This window comes from Gigantopelta aegis, chromosome 6, assembly GCF_016097555.1.
Source record: "Gigantopelta aegis isolate Gae_Host chromosome 6, Gae_host_genome, whole genome shotgun sequence".
NCBI classification, from domain to species: domain Eukaryota; kingdom Metazoa; phylum Mollusca; class Gastropoda; order Neomphalida; family Peltospiridae; genus Gigantopelta; species Gigantopelta aegis.
In genome coordinates this window covers 24,087,956-24,108,717 of record NC_054704.1, presented here as the reverse complement: position 1 = coordinate 24,108,717, position 20,762 = coordinate 24,087,956, and the positions used below count along the sequence as shown (strand labels likewise).

At 35.2% G+C, this 20,762-nt stretch overlaps 1 protein-coding gene across 1 annotated transcript; it reads left to right on the top strand.

Moving 5' to 3' along the window:
• The first annotated feature begins 3,753 nt into the window (after positions 1–3,753).
• On the top strand, positions 3,754–20,271 carry LOC121376170 (beta-alanine-activating enzyme-like). The gene is made up of 15 exons (XM_041503979.1): positions 3,754–3,841; positions 4,175–4,292; positions 5,471–5,685; positions 6,722–6,914; positions 7,566–7,795; positions 8,896–9,005; positions 9,855–10,045; positions 10,667–10,868; positions 12,045–12,154; positions 13,582–14,366; positions 14,768–14,919; positions 15,512–15,675; positions 16,658–16,783; positions 17,970–18,101; positions 18,825–20,271. The coding sequence occupies exons 1-15, from the start codon at positions 3,798–3,800 to the stop codon at positions 20,097–20,099; spliced, it is 4,047 nt and encodes a 1,348-aa protein (XP_041359913.1). The 5' UTR covers positions 3,754–3,797; the 3' UTR covers positions 20,100–20,271.
• Positions 20,272–20,762: the final 491 nt, after the last annotated feature.

Below are 20,762 nucleotides of genomic sequence, written 5' to 3'. Positions count from 1 at the left end.
TACAACAGACATAGTTATAATACATACATACATAATATACATTATCACTCACATGTCCAAATAATGATTTAACATATCCCAAATTACAATACACAAGATATTATCAATCATGTGAAATACATACATGTCCTGAAATAAGAATTATATTATAAAAATACATATACAAATATATTACATACCAAGTATGTGACACCAGGGCAAATGGAACTGGTCACACTTAAAAGGATTGACGTATCTGCATAAAAGAATTACAATAATAAATAACTACGCAGACAAGTTATGTTTCATAAAATATATAATAAAATACAACAATTTCTAAAGTGTTCATCACCACAAACATACACACTGCATTCATACTAAATTATGTTTATCACATATTTAGATATAGATTAATCAAATTACTGAATTAATATTACACTGTACAGTTTATAACGTTATACAGAAATATATAATAATTACTTGTTGTAAAGCATGATACAGTCAATTACATTTACATTAAAGTATATGTTATTATAGTGTAGCCAATAGGGGTGCAACGATACGATCAAAACCGTATTCCGATATATTGCGATACGACAAACCGTATTGCAGTATGTATTGCGATATATATCTGATATTTATGGATTTGTTTAATGAAGGCAGAAGCGAAACAAATCCAATTGTGAAAATTTAACATAATGAAATAAATAATAAATGAAAGGAATAAAATGTATGAATTTTAATTACCATATATATATATATAACGTACGAGTATTCAGTACTGTGTCCTGAAAGTTAATAACAGATAACACCGTTGGGACGTTTGAGAGAACTCCAGGGAACATTTTTATACTCTACTAGGACCTACCTTTAATTATTGCTTTTTGGGTGTTACTTCAAAATACAAATTTGCTCAAATAAATTCATATGCTTTGCTCTCAATATATAGAATATCAGTTTTCAAGAGACGTTTAATAGCGGAATCAAGGGGTGTAAATATTAATATTGTTAAGTTTTTTTAAGCATTATATGCATCAGTACTTCTTAATACTTTTAAATCAATATCGCTTTAAAAATAGATTTTCTGCATTTATTAATAAATATATTAAAAATAATATTTTTCTTGATCTAGATAATGATGAATTAGTTTTTAAATACCCCTTGAAAACTGATATTTATATTTAGTATTTTTCTTTAAAATGTCATATTATCTTATAAGATAAATATCCCTCAATTTTCTTTTAATGTGTGCGTGTGTTTGTGCGAATGTGTGTGAGTTCGTGATAAATGTGTGAGTGGTTCTATGCGAGAGTATGTGCGTGGATATGTGTATATCTTTTTATTATTTTTATTTGTAAATTTTATGTATATGTGCAATATTGAGTTTCACAAATAAAAAGATAAAAAAAGGCCACCGGCCTACAGACTGGTAGGTATTGGGTTCGGATCCCAGTCGAGGCATGGGATTTTTAATCCAGATACCGACTCCAAACCCTGAGTGAGTGCTCCGCAATGCTCATTGGGTGTAAACCACTTGCACCGACCAGTGATCCATAGCTGGTTCAACAAAGGCCATGGCTGGTACTATCCTGCCTGTGGGAAGTGCAAATAAAAGATTCCTTGCTGCCTGTCGTAAAAGAGTAGCGTATGTGGCGACAGCGGGTTTCCTCTAAAAACAGTGTCAGAATGACCATATGTTTGACGTCCAACAGCCGATGATAAGATAAAAAAAAATCAATGTGTTCTAGTGGTGTCGTTAAATAAAACAAACTTTACTTTACTTTTCCTTCCTATATCGACTTCGATATGATCTCCCAGGCTGAAAAAGCATGTACTTTTTCGCCTGATGCCAGTTCGTGTCATCGCTAAGTTAAAGTCACCGCGTAAACAGAAGAGTGGTATGCATGGTTATTTACACACTTTCTGTTTGTTTGTCAAATAAGATACAAGAAAACAATAACGTGTAAAAATCACGATACACAAAACTATACCACGGTTCGTATCGAGCTGATGAAATATCGCGATATACCGGTATACCGGTTTATCGTTGCAGCACTAGTAGCCAAACAATAAATAACCTAACTATAACTAACCGTAAACCTTCCCTGTGGATATCTTCAATAAATTGAGCAAACATGAAGTATTAACGCCTTGGGCTTGCTGATGAGCTGGCGTTCGTCTTGGAGGTTGGTTTTAACCAGTTGTTGGTAACGCTGTGGGAGCCGGCTGGCCTGCAGTGACCACTGCTCCACTGGTTGTTTGTCTGGCTTCGGCGGTTGAGTAGGGTGACTTGGCTTGGCTGGTATGGCACTCGGGGGAGTGGTCGCCTTCCTCTTGACAACAGCCACCTTCTTGGCCTGCGCCTCAACGGGTGTCGCCGGTTTAATTGGTGACATATCCGGACGCGGTGTCGAAGGTTGTGGTGCAGGTGGCCGGTTGTACGGTGTGACGCAGATCTCTGTGTCGAACTCCGTCTCCGGCTCTTTCGTTGGCAAAGAAGCTGGAACATCCGGGGCCGGAACCTCTTCTGTTCTTGTCTTCTTGCTCGGATGAGCGGTGTTCGGCGGTCGAACAGAAGGAGTCGCCGCCGGCGGTTTAGCCACCGGTTTTCCTCCACCTTCCTTTCTTCTGAACTCTATCTCCGTACACCATGGTCATGGTTGCCCGTGACCCGGTGTACGAGACTCGATACTCTAATAGGCTTCCATACGTGGCAATTAATCCCCCCAGGTGGGGGGGTAATTGCACAGCGCACTCGACAACGTCTTGTTGGATAGGCTGCATAACTGGAATGAACTAATGTGGACCACAATACCAGACGTACACCAGTATTTAAGGAAACAGTGAACTGTAATAAGCTATCACTTCAGACAAGAACACTAAAACCACATCAGCTTACACTGTACCCAAGCTGGAAACAATAGGACAGGCGCGGCACATGGGTGATAGTGCTATTGTTACTAAGTTGTGCAAGGTGTCATACATGCTTGTGCAATTTGTAACAAGCCAAGATACCTGAAAATAGTAATCAACTTGCCATTAAGAATAAAATAATTAAAGGTACACAATCTGTTGTAATTCATTACCTGTTTATGGAAATAAAATAATTAATTACATGAGAACAAATAAAACCAATGCATTAATATAAAACAATAATTATATACACATACCCACAAGTCAATATTATTACACATACATACATACATACATACACACACACACACACACGCACGCACGCACGCACGCACACACGCACACACACACACACACATATATACATATATACCAATGACTGAATTTTACCTTTATAGTGGGGCCATAATCATGTCAATAGTGTGAACTTATTGATATTTCCTTTTTAAAACTGTTTTTGATCTTTATATAATAATATGTATGTTCATTATATGTTGTATATCACTTTAAATTAAAAGTCTTTTGTATTTAAAAAAAATATTTTGAAGTTTAAAAGCACTCACCTTAATACCTGTTAATACATAATACATGCTTACACAGCTCTGTCAAAACTGACTGAATTATCTTCTGTTAATCGTTTAAATTTACATTATTACTGATTACCATGTTAACTTAAGTACATATACTTACATATCTCTGTGTTGTTATTTTTTTATATGATGTGCTAGTACATGTTTGTAGTTTTCAAATACTGAATTATTATTGAAGTATACATACATGTATACATGATTTCTAAGCATTTATGTTTGAATTATCATATTATGCCAGTTAAAAAAAATTCATTCTCATTTTTGCAGATTTCAAAAGTTCTTCAGCACCATGGTGTGTCCAATCAGATTGTTGGAATGTGTATTCCACCATCACTGGATTTACCATCTGTTTTTCTCGGGTAAGATGCATTTTAAAATTTTATTTCATTTGAGCCAGTTTTAACATTTAATTTTATTTATTTACCATATTTATTTATTTTAACATTAAAAAAGCCTGTACTGGTAAATAATTATTTGAATTAAGATTAAAAACCAATTAAAAGTAACTTTTAGATATATATACAAATTCATCTTAGGTATACATGCTTTAACCAGAGCTAGATTTATAAATTTTGATTGCATGTCAGTTATGCAACTTTAAATTGACATGAGCAGCCAGTCAGTTATGTGATGATCCATTAAATCATAAAATTGAAAGTTGCAAACTTCATGATTTCATGTAATATTTTCAGAGTTCTGCTAACATCATCAGCTGTTTATCCATTTGAAACAGATGGTCTCGGATTTGTCAAACAGAGCATCCTCAAGATGCATGTTGGTTATCTGTTGATCTACATCAATGTATTAAAGGTGAGTGTGTATATATGTGTAGCCAGACTGAAGGCTCATTTTCTAGTTGTACTATCTGAACAAGTCTGACAATGTTTGATTATTCTTAGAACACTAATAGTCATATGACAACCCCTACAATTAAGAAAATGTCCATGGCAAAAAAACATGCCATTGAAAAAAAAACTTGAATATAAATCAAGACAAAAAAGTGTCATGGAGAACTAACAACTCCACGGTAATCTCCATGGCATTGCCAATTGCCATGGGAAATTGCAGGGGTTGTATGGGATCACATTTCGAGAGTGGGTCAAAAGAAATTTGCCCTGAGATATTTCAGTAAAAATTTGCCCTGAAAATGCTTTGCTATGTAGAATGCTTATTTTCCTAGTTGTACGTGTGAGGGGTCTTAAATAAAGTGGTGTTTAGTCCATAGGATGACTATTTCACCTGAATTGCCATCTCAGAGTGAGAGCTGGGTGCATGGCTAGATCTGTCACTTACCAAATTCGTGGCTTATTGAGTTTAAAAACAATTGGCAAATTTTATTTTAAGTTGGTGAAATAATTTCATGTAATAATTGATATTTTGTTGGAAAATAACTGTGGGTTTCTGAAAAGTTTAACTTTCCCTAAGCTAGTCCTGTCTGGGTCAGTATGAGCTACTTATTCTATGAATTACACTGACTCATCAGTATATCCAGGAACATTTTGTTCAATATCGCGTTACGATTCGCTACTCAAGTTTCAGAGATCACTATACAATTTTAAAACATTAAATAGTAGTTGCTAATCAATTTTTAATTGACTACAACTATCATTAATCAAGATTTTGAAAACAAAATATTCTCTATATATATAGATCAAATGTATTTTAGCTTGAAGAAACAAAAATCCTTTTTTTTTATTTCTACATACAAAATGGATGAATTTTGCAAACAGCTATATATTTAAAGGTCCATATTTATGTAGCATACTTACATAGCTGTTTAAATTTTGTAAATATAATATAACACATATTATGTGGATACATGTACATACACATGACAAAACAGGCTTTGTAAATTTAGCCCAAAGTATTCAAAAATATATTTTTTATTTATTTATTTTAAATAATTTTAATGTTTAAAATTTGTAAATTAGTATTAGTTTGTATTTGTTTAATATTTTTAGAAAGTTAATTATTGTTTTGTTTTGTAGGAACTTGAAAATATGATAGGATTACTTGGTGGAAAAATTCTACACAGTACTGAGTTGATTGAGTTTGGTTTAGTTCTCATCAACCTTTCCGACATTCAAGTACGTAAGAATCGTGTTGACCTTGCCTACTGTCTGACAACATCAGGAACAACGGCAGAGCCTAAAGTAGTCCGAGTGCCTCACAGCTGCATCCTGCCAAATATTAAACATCTCAGGTACCAGATCCTGGTTACACTTTTCAGTGTTTGAATAGTTTTTGACATACTGTAGATATTTCTTAAAGAGGAAATCCTACTGAAGATATTACTTCTAGTGATGTTTCAAAGATTGATTATAATTGAAAATTGATTGGTTGGCTTATATTCAGGGATGCAGAAATTGAAAATATTTCACTAGCCCGCAGGACCAGAACCAACTAAACTTTACTAGCACTAGCAATATTACCATTTAACGATATTATAATATACACTGTCTCCATTTCAAATGATATATTATTAAGTACCCTTGCTAAGTGATAAACATCATGTGGAAAACGAAATCAAGCCCCATACAGTACATTTTTTAAATATTCTGATATAAATGTTTTCATATTTCTTTCATCCAGTAAGTATTTAACAGAACAATCTATTCAAAACACACCGACAACATACTTTCAACATAAACAAACAATTTTCTGAGAAGTATTGACCTTTTACTGGCTCTGCTTCCATCGTCTATTAGTCAGAAAAAGAGATATCGCCCGTCGGACTGGTAGTTTTATTTTTTAACTCGTCCATCAGAATTTTTACTCACATTTGACAAGCGGGTGAGTACTTAAATTTCATAAATAATATTGAAAATCTTGCATTAAATTGCTTTTTGGTTTAAAGAATAAAGTACCATTGAGTTAACTCCCTTGAATAGTGGTGCAGTTTGTGTCATTTTCCTCAATGGCAGCTGTGTTGTGATATCCTGAAAATGATCAAGAATGACGTTACAATGAACATCCTTGTTTTTTAATAAAGTTCGGAACATTTAGCATAGGTATTTTATTTTAAGCACATATGTGAAAGCAAAAGAATGAATTAAACCTTTTACTTGCTATTGGAAATACAGAGTATACAGTAAAATAGATTTAAACTATATAGTTGATAGTGAACACTTTTATTATAAAGGCAGGGTCGTATAACAATTGACATACCAAAGGTAGAGTTGCATACACTGTATGAATGTTTCTCTTCAGCTAACACTCATTACCATAATTTATTTCAGATGTCTGTTTGAAGTCACTGCTGAAGATATGACCTTGCTTGCCTCACCATTGACCTTTGATCCAAGTGTTATTGACCTCTTTGTGACCTTGACTTCTGGAGCTACCATATTAATAGTTCCAAATGCAACAAAGCTCTCACCACAACAATTAATTCACAGTATATCTGAAAAACATAAAACTACCATTCTTCAGGTTGGTTTGAAGTTCTGGGTGTTTTTTGTTGTTTGTTTATTGTGTTTTTTTCTGTCTTGAGTAAAATATTGTTTTATGCAAAAATCACTGTGAGACATATTAATTATCTAATTGTTTGGAGACTGTTATCTGTTTATTTACTAAAATAAAGAACAAAACGTAATAAATGTACAGGGCAGTGTTTCTGCCAGAAAGACATTTTAGGGTATGGCACTATGGAATTGAATACAACCAGTCAACAGGGGGTATTGGGGGCCTCCCCAAGAGAGAAAATGGGTTAAGTTTAGGGTTAGTGTTACGAAAATTGTACATTAATGATAAGAGTAATTAATTTTGTCAAAAACCTTGCAGGGTAACTACAAATAACAGATGAATTTACCATGTTGACCATTTGCCGTAGCTGTTTTTCTTTTTTGGACCCAAAATTCAATTATTCAGATTAAATCTGCATATAATGTGAATTTTTTTTTAGCTAATCAGATTTATTTGTGAGATATTGACCAGTATAAATATGATAAAAAGTGCCAGCCCTAAGTTCACCCAGCCAGAGTTTTGACTGGTTTCCGAAGTGGTCATTTGGTTTAATGTGAAGCACAGAAACCAGTCTAATGAACTGCTTTATAAAGTTATGTCTTTTTTTCTTCATTCAAGGTGACACCTGCATTGCTATCTAGATTTCCAGCCGGGCAACTGAGAAGCACTTTACTGTCAGCAACATCGGCATTGCGTATTCTTACCATCGGCGGTGAAAGATTCCCATCACTGCGTGTTGTTAGAGGTATGAGGGCTGAGAACAACAAGACAAAGATTTTCAGTCTGTACGGAATCACGGAACTCTCCTGCTGGGCAACTGTCCAAGAAGTAACCCCTTTAATATTGGGGTAAGATCAGGAAATTATCTTTTAGTAAAATCAGTAATATAGAAGGAAGGAAGGAAATTTTGTTATTTAACGACACACTCAACATATGTTATTTACGTTATATGGCGTCAGACATATGGTGAAGGCCCACACAGATATTGAGGAAGGAAACCCGCTGCCACCACTTCATGGGCTACTCTTTTTGATTAGCAGCAAGGGATCTTTTATATACACCATCCAATAGACAGGATAGTACATACCACAGCCTTTGTTACACCAGTGTGGAGCACTGGCTGGAACGAGAAATAGCCCAATGGGTCCACCGACGGGGATCGATCCTAGACAGAGCACACATCAAGTGAACGCTTTACCACTGGTCTACGTCCCACCCCAGTAATATAGAGGTACTAGAGTAACTGTCAAAAACTAAAACAAAAAAACTGTCTATGTATAGCAACAGTGGTATTTTTACAGTCATCTATCTACTTCATGACTGGATTTAATTTATTGTTATTTTGGATAACAATATCACTTTGCTAACCACATATATTATGACCTATAATACTTTTGACATATACGGTTACAATCATATACTAAATGTCTATTAATATGTTTATTGTAATGTGTTTATGTGTATTAACTTGGCAGGACCAAATTAAAAACAAATTGATGGTTTAGTCTTTCATGCTGGAAAATATCAGGTGAGTGATTGAGCCAAGTGATTAACATTCTACATGAGTATAGAATGCACATTGACCAAAAGATGTTTTGAATAGCACAAACAAAAATGTAAATGATCCTGCCTTACACCTAACAATAATAATATGTAAGTGATGTATCTAATACTAGATCCGGCCAGGGTTAAACCAGCTTCTGTTCAAACACCCAGATGAAGGTGAACTGTTACAATGTTATAGGTAGACGAAATAAAAACACCCTTGTGAAATTAAGGCGTGATTAGGCGACCAAAAAATGTTTTTAAAAATTGCAATTGATGAATTTGGTGAATAGCAGAGCTAGCCCTACATTTTACATCTTTAAAAGGATGAAGCCACAAGATTATGTTTAACAAATGTAGGTTTTAGTTTGTGTTTTCTAAATTATGTCTGTTACTGTTTTAGAGAAGAAACTGAAGATGTGCCCCTGGGACAGCCATTGTCTGAAACTTCTATCAAGGTGTTAGATGAGAGAGGAGAAACTGTGCAAGAAGGAGAAGGGGAAATATTTATTGGTACTTCTTACGATCATAAACATTTCCCAGTATTTCTTTAAAAGTGATATAATGTCTAATAATATTCATTGATCCCTTCTACAATAACTGATGATGGATATAAGGAGTTATTATCTGAAATAAAGAAAGAAAAAAATGTTTTATTTAACGACGCACTCAACACATTTTATTTATGGTTATATGGCGTCAGATATATGGTTAAGGACCACACAGATTTTGAGAGGAAACCCGCTGTCGCCACTACATGAGCTACTCTTTCCGATTAGCAGCAAGGGATCTTTTATTTGCACGTCCCACAGGCAGGATAGCACAAACCATGGCCTTTGTTGAACCAGATATGGATCACTGGTCGGTGCAAGTGGTTTACACCTACCCACTGAGCCTTGCGGAGCACTCACTCAGGGTTTGGAGTCGGTATCTGGATTAAAAATCCCATGCCTCGACTGGGATCTGAACCCAGTACCTACCAGCCTGTAGACCGATGGCTTAACCACGACGCCACTGAGGCTGGTTCTCTCTGAAATAAGGTAAATAAAACCATGTTGACAGGTGGTCATATTTGCCAGTAGCCAGTTGAACACAAGAATGCTATAATAATATTGTTTTAATATCTCTGTTAAAGATAATATTAGATGCATTTCTGAGGCAATTTTAATACACAACTTTAGTTTGAAATGTTTCCACCACCAAGGATGTACTTCTAAATGACATTATATTTCACATGCACAGTGTGAGCTAGGACTGGGGAAGCAGTGTCATGTTATGATGTCTTTTCCCCAAATTATGTCATAACTCAGTTATGTTGAACCATGTGGATAATAAACTGTGTTTCTACATGCTATGATTCAGGTAGCAGTACAAGACATTGTTATGTAGATGAGGAGAAAGTGGATGAGGATACAGATCACAACACACTGCAGTGGAGACAGACTGGAGATGTGGTCAGAGTGAGAGAGGATGGTTCAGTCGTTTTTCTCCATCGGACTGACGAGCAGGTCAAACGAAATGGAAAACGACTCGACACCAAAGCTCTTCAAGAGGTTAGAAGTCATACTAGTCACTGTTTATTGTAAAATAAAACATTGTTTTTAGCTGCTGCATAATATTATGTGTGTTGATACAACAACAGATCATAAAAAATCAACAACAAACTAAAAGAGAGAAACAAATCTGAAAAGAGACATCCCCTGTTACTGTAACATAGCAGGTCTTAATTCACACATACTGAACTACATATATAATTACAATATATTTAATAACTAATGATTTTAAAGGGGCCTACCTTAGTTTTTAAACACTAAGGAATATTTTTTACTATTATAGCTCTTTTTTGACAACTGAAATCATACTTTACTTAGATTTTATGGTTTAGATTATCAATTTCCTTACATTCGAAGTGTTTTGGTTTTAATATCACAAAATGCATTTCTCATATTTTTAAAAACGCACGTGCGTCTGAGAAGTAAGTTATGGAGTATGCTAGTCTATTTTTAGAGGGTATTTCACCATTTCAAAAGCACGACTCATGTTTCACTCAATTCTAACTTTATCCAAATGTGTTACAGGTTTGTAAATTAACTAAACTTAGTGTTAATTTTCACGGGTTGAAACTAGTGTCTGCCCCTTTAAAATGTGCAAACCTTTCTTTCATTTCATTGTAGGTAGTTCTTTCCAGACTGGATGAGATCAAAGACTGCAGAGCTCTCATGATGGACTTTGAACTTGTGATGTTTGTTTCCACGACAAACAAATCCTTGAATGGTGTCGGCTCCCAAGTTGAGCAGTGTATCGAAACAATTCTACCTCGACAATACTGGCCTGACAGAGTCTGTGCACTGGAGGATCTGCCGCTTACCAAACACGGTAACAGTGACTTCTTCTTTCAGTCTTCTCCTTTACAGATTGTTGTCACCTTAGAAGTTAACCAGTGATACACCATAAATCCTTGGAATAGAAGCCATTTTATTTGAATGAATGAATGAATGATACACCATAAATCCTTGGAATAGAAGCCATTTTATTTGAATGAATGAATGAATGAATGAACGAACGAATGAACGAACGAACAAATGAATGTTTAACAACACTCCAGCCTAAAAAATACACATTGGCTATTGGGTGTCACAAATGGTAAGTATATGAAAATATTTGTTTGATTTGAATGCTCAAAGATATAGCATCTATTCATGGCAGACCTCTATTCATGGCAAACATCTTTTTTTTTCCATCAAAATTTTCTAACCTAGCTTTATTGTAAGGTCATATTCTATTGTAGGCTTCCAAAATGTTTTGTACATGTGGAAACCTCATATCTCACCATTCCTATTCTCACAGTATGATTGTAGGCTTTTAATGTTATGCAATGGAAATGACGAGTATAACTTGGTTATTAACCTGACAAAGATACAATAGCAGAAGTTGTCCTTTATAGAAGTCAGGCTTCTATTCAAGGCAGGCCTCTATTTTTATAGAGATGCTCTGAGACCGGCCTCTAATCGAGGCAGGCTTCTATTCAAGGCAGGCCTCTATTTTTATAGAGACACTTTGAGACAGGCCTCTAATTGAGGCAGGCTTCTATTCACGGCAAGCCTCTATTTTTATAGAGATGCTCTGAGACCGGCCTCTAATCTAGGCAGGCTTCTATTCAAGGCAGGCCTCTATTTTTATAGAGACGCTCTGAGACTGGCCTCTAATCGAGGCAGGCTTCTGTTCAAGGCAGGCCTCTATTTTTATAGAGACGCTCTGAGACCGGCCTCTAATCGAGGCAGGCTTCTGTTCAAGGCAGGCCTCTATTTTTATAGAGACGCTCTGAGACTGGCCTCTAATCGAGGCAGGCTTCTGTTCAAGGTAGACCTCTGGTTAAGGATTTATGGTATTTTTATTTTTATTATCTTCAAGTATGAAATTCCAGTGTGATGTTTTATAAACTTTGCATAATCTTCATCTTTTTGTTGTGTGTTTTTCTGATGAAAATTACTTGGATGAAAGGATTCCACTAAAAAGGAAAATAATGGTCATTAACCTTGTTTTATTATGTAGGTAAACTTGACACAAGAGCACTTATTCAGATTGTGAAGGAACCGAATCATCATCCGTCAGATCTGCCACCAGAAGATAAATTAATAGAGTGGTCACAGAAACTATGGAAGGTTTGTCGCTTGACAAAATGGAAAAAATGATGATCACTAGACATATTTAGTTGACTTGTATACATAAAGTTTTAAAATATACTCACCTTGATTTTGGTATTGTATTGTAGTTTCCCCACATCTCTTTACACTGGTTTTACATAATTATATAATTTTTTTATTATTATTTTTTATAATATAAATAATTATAATAGTCATTACAGAATGACTGTAGGTAGTACTAAAGCAAACAGGTCAAAGTTTGATGTGCACCAAACTTTTGATAGAGCAGTTAATACCTCAAGTCCTGTGATTTGTGATAAATGTGAGTGTTGGTTGTAAAAAAAATTAGTTTCATCTGAGCCAAAAATGTATCCAAGTTTATTTTATCTAGTACCACTGTGTTAAGTAGCCTTGTGCTTGAAACATGTATGGGGTACCTGCAAAACAAAAGTACTAAAATTTTGTGCAGAAATAGGGTAGTCATAGACACTACCTGTTATCTCTGAAATGAGCATCTTGACCCCCATTTTTTTCTGTTTCACTTTAAGGGTGAGGGGTGGTAGTATTTATATCTGTGGTGTATATGTCGATTGATACACTGCAGGTTGGAGTTTTAACCACATATGTTACTATTGTCATCTGTGCAATTTCATTTGGTGGTATACACTCTGTAAATATATTTTAACACATTGGCCATCTGAAGAAAACACAGTTTAATAAGAGGTCCAAAATTCATTTGGCAGCCATTTATACATGTACGTAGAATCACTTTGTCATTCCGTTTAAGAGATTACTTAATCATTTAATGTAACTAAACTTGGTGGCCCTTTACCATCTGTGTTTGGTGGGGGTTTCAATGTGTATCTTATTTATACATGTACGTAGAATCACTTTGTCATTCCGTTTAAGAGATTACTTAATCATTTAATGTAACTAAACTTGGTGGCCCTTTACCATCTGTGTTTGGTGGGGGTTTCAATGTGTATCTTATTTGAACCTAGGGCGGGATGTAACCCAGTGGTACAGCGTTCGCTCAATGCGGTTGGTGTGGGATCGATCCCCATCGGTGGGCCCATTGGGCTGTTTCTCATTCCAGCCAGTGCAGCATGACTGGTATATCAAAAGTGATATGTACTACCCTGTCTGTAGGATGGTGCATATAAAAGATCCCTTGCTGCTAGTCGGAAAGAGTAGCCCATGAAGTGGCGACAGCAGGTTTCCTCTCTCAATATTTGTGTGATCCATAACCATATGTCTGGTGCCATATAACCGTAAATAAAATGTGTTGAGTGTGTCATTAAATAAAACATTTCTTTCTTTCTTATTTGAACGTGAACTCTATTAACATGACCCTCACAGGTTCGGTCTTTCCAGGGCCAGTGAGCAAACCTGAGACCGAGTATCTTATTTGTCATGGAAAAATTAAAACTATTTGTTTCTTACAGGATTTACTAGTAACTGGAGACAGCTTGTTTGCTGAGGTAGAGGAGAGTGATAATTTTATCAGCCTGGGTGGAGATTCTTTTAAAGCTGTTCAACTCATCAACAGAGTGGAGAGATGTTTCCATACAAGATTACCCTTACTTCTCGAAACTGTGCTGAACAAAAGCTTCTTGGACTTTGTCACACTTGTACAGACAACACATTCATGCACTTTTCCTGACAATGGTGATACTGTGAATATGAAGAATAGAATTTGGAGCTTGTCTCGAAATAATGAGAATTTTTCGAATCATATTGAGATGTTAACCAATAGAAGACGTGACACTGAACTTAAAGAACATCAGAGAATTAAAGAAAGTGAACACAGATTCAAAATGTCAACTAACTCAATTACAGCTTCCAATGGTTTGGTTTCAACAGGTATGAGCCATGGTGCTGAAACAAACAACTGTGCAGACAGTAGATGTGAACAGGAAAAGATAACTCCACAATGCTCTCTTAAAAGGAAGCATAAATCTGAAACTACAGACTTGGAATCTGAAGCAGTAGATGTGAAATGCAAATGTAAAAGCGTACAACACTCTAATCAGTATTGTACTGGTGGGGAGACCAGTGAGTTTATTGGCTATAAAACAAGGGGAAACAGAACAATGTTCTTATGTAAAGACTTTGTACCTTCTCACAGCAACAGTAGCTACACGGCATGCAGACAACTACGTGTGGAGTTGTCATGGAAACAAGACACAAGGAAGTGTGTAGATGCATCACCACTGATAGCGTTACACAGGTCGGTTTCTGATCATAATTTAGTTGGCTTATTTTAAAATTCATAAATGGTGCCTATCTTATTAATTTTTAATAACGTTAAAATTAAGTAACTTGATGTTGAATAATTGTTTCATAAATTGTTTACTCAGAGCTATTTTATTTATTTATTTATTTATTATACTCCAATTTTTTGACAGGTTATATTATGATATGGCATAGTCTGTACGTATGTTCATCTGACCATCCGTATGTAAATCCATTAACATTTCTTGGTAATATTGTTGTAATAGTTTCTACAATATAAGGGGGAAATTATTTTTTTCTAAACACGGATATATCTAAAGGTATTAAAATTATTTAACAAGTAAAGTAGCATATAAATTATAAACTTATTGTTATGTGAGTCATTTTTAATTTCAGGGATGGCCACCATATCGTATTGACTGGCTCACACTCACATACATTCTGTGCTGTACATCTGTACTCAGGCTGTGTGTTGTGGAGAACCACACTTGGAGACAGAATTGAGTCATCACCCTGCCTCAGTGTCTGTGGTAGATTCGTGGTTGTGGGTGAGGGTTACAGCTTTTCAAAATGCAATACACAACAATCGGAAAAAATAGGTTCAAATGTTATTTTGTTTAGGCAGGTTTTTTTTTATCAGAGCCATAAAATGTTTTTGTGTGGTGGATGTAGGCAATAGGGCATCAAGTAAAAGTAACCAAAATAAATATTTTTAATAATATTTTTCAATAATGAGGTGTTGTGTTAGTTCTCATAATGGTCTATTCCTCTCCACTAACTTTTAGTATTGTGAGCATACAATGTAAACAGAAGAAAATAAAATACTGATACAAATATCACTGGCGAAATCAGCATTTTTGATGGACACTTATCGGAGGTGGAACAAAGGTAGCATGTTTAGAAGGGGAGGGGATGTACATTTGTAGCACTGTTAGGAGGGTGTAGGTAGCACTTTTAGAAGGGGGATGTGATGTAGCAAAAAATAATACTTTTTTGTACATTTATAAAAATATGATGATTTTGAACAGCCCTAAATATAAAGTTACATACATATAGAACTACAATTGTAACATGTACACTGGTTCAGTACATTATATGTCACTTACCTTTTGAAAATTGTTTTCTAAATCTCATTTTCAGGCTGTTATGATGGCTACCTGTATGTATTAAATCTGATGACAGGAGAAATTAAGTGGAGGTTCCAGACTGGTGGATCTATCAAGAGTTCTCCCACTGTTGATTTCAAGACGTCACTCGTCATATTTGGGTCACATGATAAACATCTGTTTGCTGTCGACATACAGGTGGGTTGGTAGTATTTTGACAGCTGTATCATTACGATAATTCTAGATGATGATTGGTATGTTGGTACCATTGTTGGTTTTTCTGTTTTAATTGGTGTAATTTTTCAAATGACTCATATATTTCTGTTTATGATCATTATTATTCTCCAGGCTGTACTTAGTAGGGAAAAAGGGTGAGGGGTTGGTAAATATGAAAAAGTTTTAATTTAAAAGTGCCCTTTCTAACCAACTGGAGAAGACCCTGTATTACTGAGCCCTGATTCTATGTTTAATGCCCTTAAGATATTTTACGTTGGGTATGGCCCCGACAACAGATTTTCGAAGTTATCTTATCGCTACGAAATCGTAAAACCATTGTAGGCTACATCACTACAACACATGCCATTGTGACATCATTGCCACTGTGATGATGGTTTTACGATTTCAAAGTGCTGAGATAGCTTCGAAAATATGGGCCCAGATTCTGATTAGGAATTGAATAAGACAAATTATGAAATCTTAGGGTTTTCTAAATTCGTTTTCTCAGCAGAATTTAAAGTCTAAACCACATATTTCAGCAGGGGGGGACAAGGAGGGGCAGTTGCTCCCCCCCAAAAAATTTATAGAAATTTCTATTCATTTAATGAGTTTTAGACTATTAACTACTCAATTGCACCCCCAAACAAAAAATCCTTGCTACACCCTGTATTTAACAACTATACTAAATGACTCTCCTGCCTTTGATTACGTTAGATTCCCCCCCACATTTTGTCCTGAAACAAATCGTGAAAAAACCCATTACAATGAGGCAGATTCTACATACTAAATTGTAACTATGTCACCTATAATGACTTCGTAGAAACCTCCTAGGACAAAATAGCACATAAGGTTTCGTCACCTACCATTTTGCTTTTTCTACTGAATATTCTTCAAGAGGATTTTGGACTTCAGTTGATTACTTTTCAGTAAATGAGACCGTTTGTTTGATATTTTCATTCTGTAGAAAGAAGAGTGTATTTGGAAATGTCATCTTGGTGGAGGCAGCATCTTTTCATCTCCAGCACTGGACCAACAGCAGAGAACTGTCTATGCAGGAACACTTGCCGGAAACCTGGTAGCAGTTCATATTGTAAGTTGTGATTGTAAATTTTGTCTTTTGAAACTCACATATTTTACTTTATGTGTGATGTGGTATAATAACATGCGAGATGGTATGGTTTGGTGTTGTGCTAAGCTATATTGTTATTTTATTTTGTTATTAGTGCCTGCATAGTGTATTTAAAACTTGGGGGAGGGTACTGTCTGAGGGATAAAAATCCATGTATTTCAAAGGTGTAGCACCTATTACGCACAGTATGCATGTGCATAATGCAAAAAGAATCCAGGAATAGGTTTAGGCTGTCTGTAATTGTTCTATAAAATGTCCTCTTCCCTTTTTCAGTAATTAAGTTTCCCCAAAAAAGTGGCGTGCGTAATGCTAAGATGTTTCTGGCTATGCCCCTGTATTTGAAGACCCAAACTGCTCTCTTGTGAAAATGTTGAATTTTAAGTGTTAAAACATATAGCATTTCCAACCTTCTGAGCACCTTAACAGGGAAAGGTGTGGGGGTGCCATTACTGGTCAAAATATACTTAAAAAGTGTTCAGTACTCATTAAAGCTGGACGGTATACCGTATATACCATTCGGTATCGGTATTATGTCAATACCAATTTACTGTACCGAGTAAATTTCACAAATATTTTCCGGAAAGCACTCATATTATATTTGACGAATGCAAAATGGGTTGGTATAAATCAGACGAGAGCCTTGTGTATGGAATTCAATTGTATTTAGATGAAATTAGTGGGTGAGCCATAACACAGGCATGCATTTAAAGCTGAGTATACCGAAAATAGTGTTTGATATCGGTCTCGTGTCAGTACCGAATACCATACCAATACTGAGGTAAATCACCAAAAAAATACCGATACCGATACCGCACCTCAAATTTCAATACTGCCCAGCTCTAGTAGTCATCTGTGATGAAACTTGCTAACATAATATAACACTAACAAAAAGGTACCAAAACATGTATTGTCTCTTAATTAATTCTGTTGAATGTATTTTGTCTTATGTTATACTTTACATTACCTTACATTATATTAAATTATGTTATAACTTTACATTACATTACCTTACATTATATTATGTTAAGTTACAATTTGTTCATTAATACATGTACAAGTAAAGTTTATATAGATGAATGTAAAAACTATTCAGAATCAAGATTGTCATGGTTTAATAATTGGTATTTCATGTTTATTCTTTCTAAAGGACACTGGTCAAATGCTGTGGTCATACAATACTGGAAAACCAATATTCTCGTCTCCTCTCGTTCTGTCAGACAGTGTGATTGTTGGATGTGTCGATGGGAAAGTGCACTGCGTGTCGTGCTCTGGTTACAAGGTATTGTTCTATACTTATTACACTACTAACATTTTATTATTTTCAGGAATTGATTCTTTTAAAAATACAAGTCTGTTTTATCTCCCCTGAAAGCATGATTAAATACTAAATTAATTTGAAGGCAGACATTTTTGTAGAATTGGTGTTAAAACTTAGTTTGGTTCTCAAATTAATTATTAGTTTTAGTAGAGTGCTAATCCCCCAAAATTAATTGAAAAATAATAATGTATTTCTAAAATGCTTGAGTATACGAAATATTTCATTAGGAAAGGCATAACTTTCTATAAACCAGATCTGCAGACAGTTTATACTTGTAACTGTTGCTTTCCTTTTGAAAATAATAATAATATGTTACATATTCCATTTTCATTTTAAAGAGCATCAAAATTGCATTTCACCTTCGATAAAAACACAATATTTGTTTAAGAATACAGGTTCAAACATTTTACATTTTCAATGTGTTGTTATACTAATTCGTGTTGTATTATATTATACTTCATAGATAGCTCTGGCACTCGCAAATTCGCCAGTTGCTAATTTTAAAAACAATTAGCACATTTTATTTTAATTTGGTAAAATAATTTCATTAAAACAACGATATTGTGTTAGAAAATAGCTGAATTTCTACATTTTTCGAAGTTTAATAGATAATTTGTTAAATTTTATGCTCATCCAAAGATACAGGTAGCCTTGAAAATTTTAATTATTTTATTTTATTTTCAGAAGTGGATATTCTGTACGGAAGCACCTGTGTTTTCATCGGCTGCAGTTTGCAGGCAGCCTGACAACAGTTCCATCATTCTGATTGGATCTCATGACAACTACCTGTACTGTCTGTCTGAGCAGGGAAAACAGCTGTGGAAATACAAGACAGACTCAGCGGTCTACTCCACACCCACTGTGTTGACCTGCTCCAACCAGAACCAGTTGTCTGACAGACAGTATCTGTCATCCAGTCAACCTAATGCTAATGGCTTCACTGCTAAGAAGACTAAATTGTATCAAAGACCTGATATCAGTAAAACTAATATATGCAATATAAATGGATCATGCAATAAGGATGACTTGCGCAATAAGACTGATTCATGCAATAAGACTGATTCATGCAATAAGACTGATTCATGCAATAAGACTGATTCATGCAATAAGACTGATTCATGCAATGTAAAGGACTCTTGCAATAAGACTGATTCATGCAATAAGACTGATTTGTGCAATAAGACTGATTCATGCAATAAGACTGATTCATGCAATAAGACTGATTCATGCAATGTAAAGGACTCTTGCAATAAGACTGATTCATGCAATAAGACTGATTTGTGCAATAAGACTGATTCATGCAATATAAAGGACTCTTGCAATAAGACTGATTCATGCAACAAAGATACACAAGATGTGATAAACCGAGATCTATCTATAGACACTGTTAACATTATTGTTAAATCTAGTCAAAGCAAAACTCAAAGTGACAGGAGAAGGTTGTCTTTTCCAGTAACTTTAACTCCATTAACCACAGAAAGTTGTGAAAATGCTGAATCAACATTTTCTTCACCTTCAGAAAAAGGTCATGGTATTGAATCAACATTTGATTCATTATCAACAAGCAATCGGAACATAGAATCAATATTTAATTCCTCACTGAAAAGCAGTCACAATACTGAATCAACATTTGATTCTTCATTATCATGCAATGGTCACAATACTAAATCACACTTTGATTCTTCATCATTGGACAACAGTCACAACAGTGAATCAACATTTGATTCTTCATCAGAAGTTGGTCGTCATGACACTGATTCAGTCAGCTGTAAGCACTCAGTAGCGTGCTGTGCATCATCATCGGGCTGGCTGTATTTTGTAGACATGACGTCGGGGCGGTGTGTGTCACATGTTCAACTCGGTGGGCAGGTTTTCTCATCTCCTGTCTGTTTTGATCAGTATGTTGTTGTGGGCTGCAGAGATAACAACATTTATTGTTTTAAGTGTATTTGGGAATAGAGGGGTGGGACATAGCTATGTGTAAAGTACTAGCCTGATTCTCGTTTAGTCTGGGATCGATTCCGATCGGTAGGCCCATTGGGCTATTTCTCATTCCAGCAAGTGCACCAAAACTTGTATATCAAAGGCCATGGTATGTGCTATCCTGTCTGTGGGATAGTGCATATAGAAGATCCCTTGCTACTAATAGAAAAATGTAGTGGGTTTCCTCTGTAAGACTACAATTCAAAATTATCAAATGTTTGACAAACAATAATTAATAAATCAATGTGCTCTACTGGTGTTGTTAAACAAAACAAACCTTAACTTTAAGTATGGGAATAGACGTGTAAGGCAGTACTGTTAGATCTGTTCAAACAGTCACCTCTATTCAGCAGCCACTTGTTTTAAGAGGCCACATTACTTAGGAGATAGTATTTTCCCCAATTATCTAGTACATTCAAGAGAATCTGGTAATGAGAGGGGATTTTGATTGGAGAAATATCAGTTTTGTTTTTAGAAAGGAGCTGAAAATGTGGTCTACAGAACTTTAAGTCTGAAGTAATACAGTTGAAAAAATAAATTGTTTAACCTCACTACTAGAGAACACTGATTTATTAATCATCGGCTACTGGATGTCAAACATTTGGCAGAGAAAGACGGAGCATATGAGAGAGAGAGACA

Excerpts from the sequence above, each read along its gene's own strand:
- LOC121376170 (XM_041503979.1), top strand. The coding sequence starts at position 3,798 with ATGTGTATTCCACCATCACTGGATTTACCATCTGTTTTTCTCGG. Across the intron at positions 10,046-10,666 it reads ACACCAAAGCTCTTCAAGAG|GTAGTTCTTTCCAGACTGGA; the intron begins GTTAGAAGTCAT and ends ATTTCATTGTAG. Across the intron at positions 15,676-16,657 it reads TGTTTGCTGTCGACATACAG|AAAGAAGAGTGTATTTGGAA; the intron begins GTGGGTTGGTAG and ends TTCATTCTGTAG.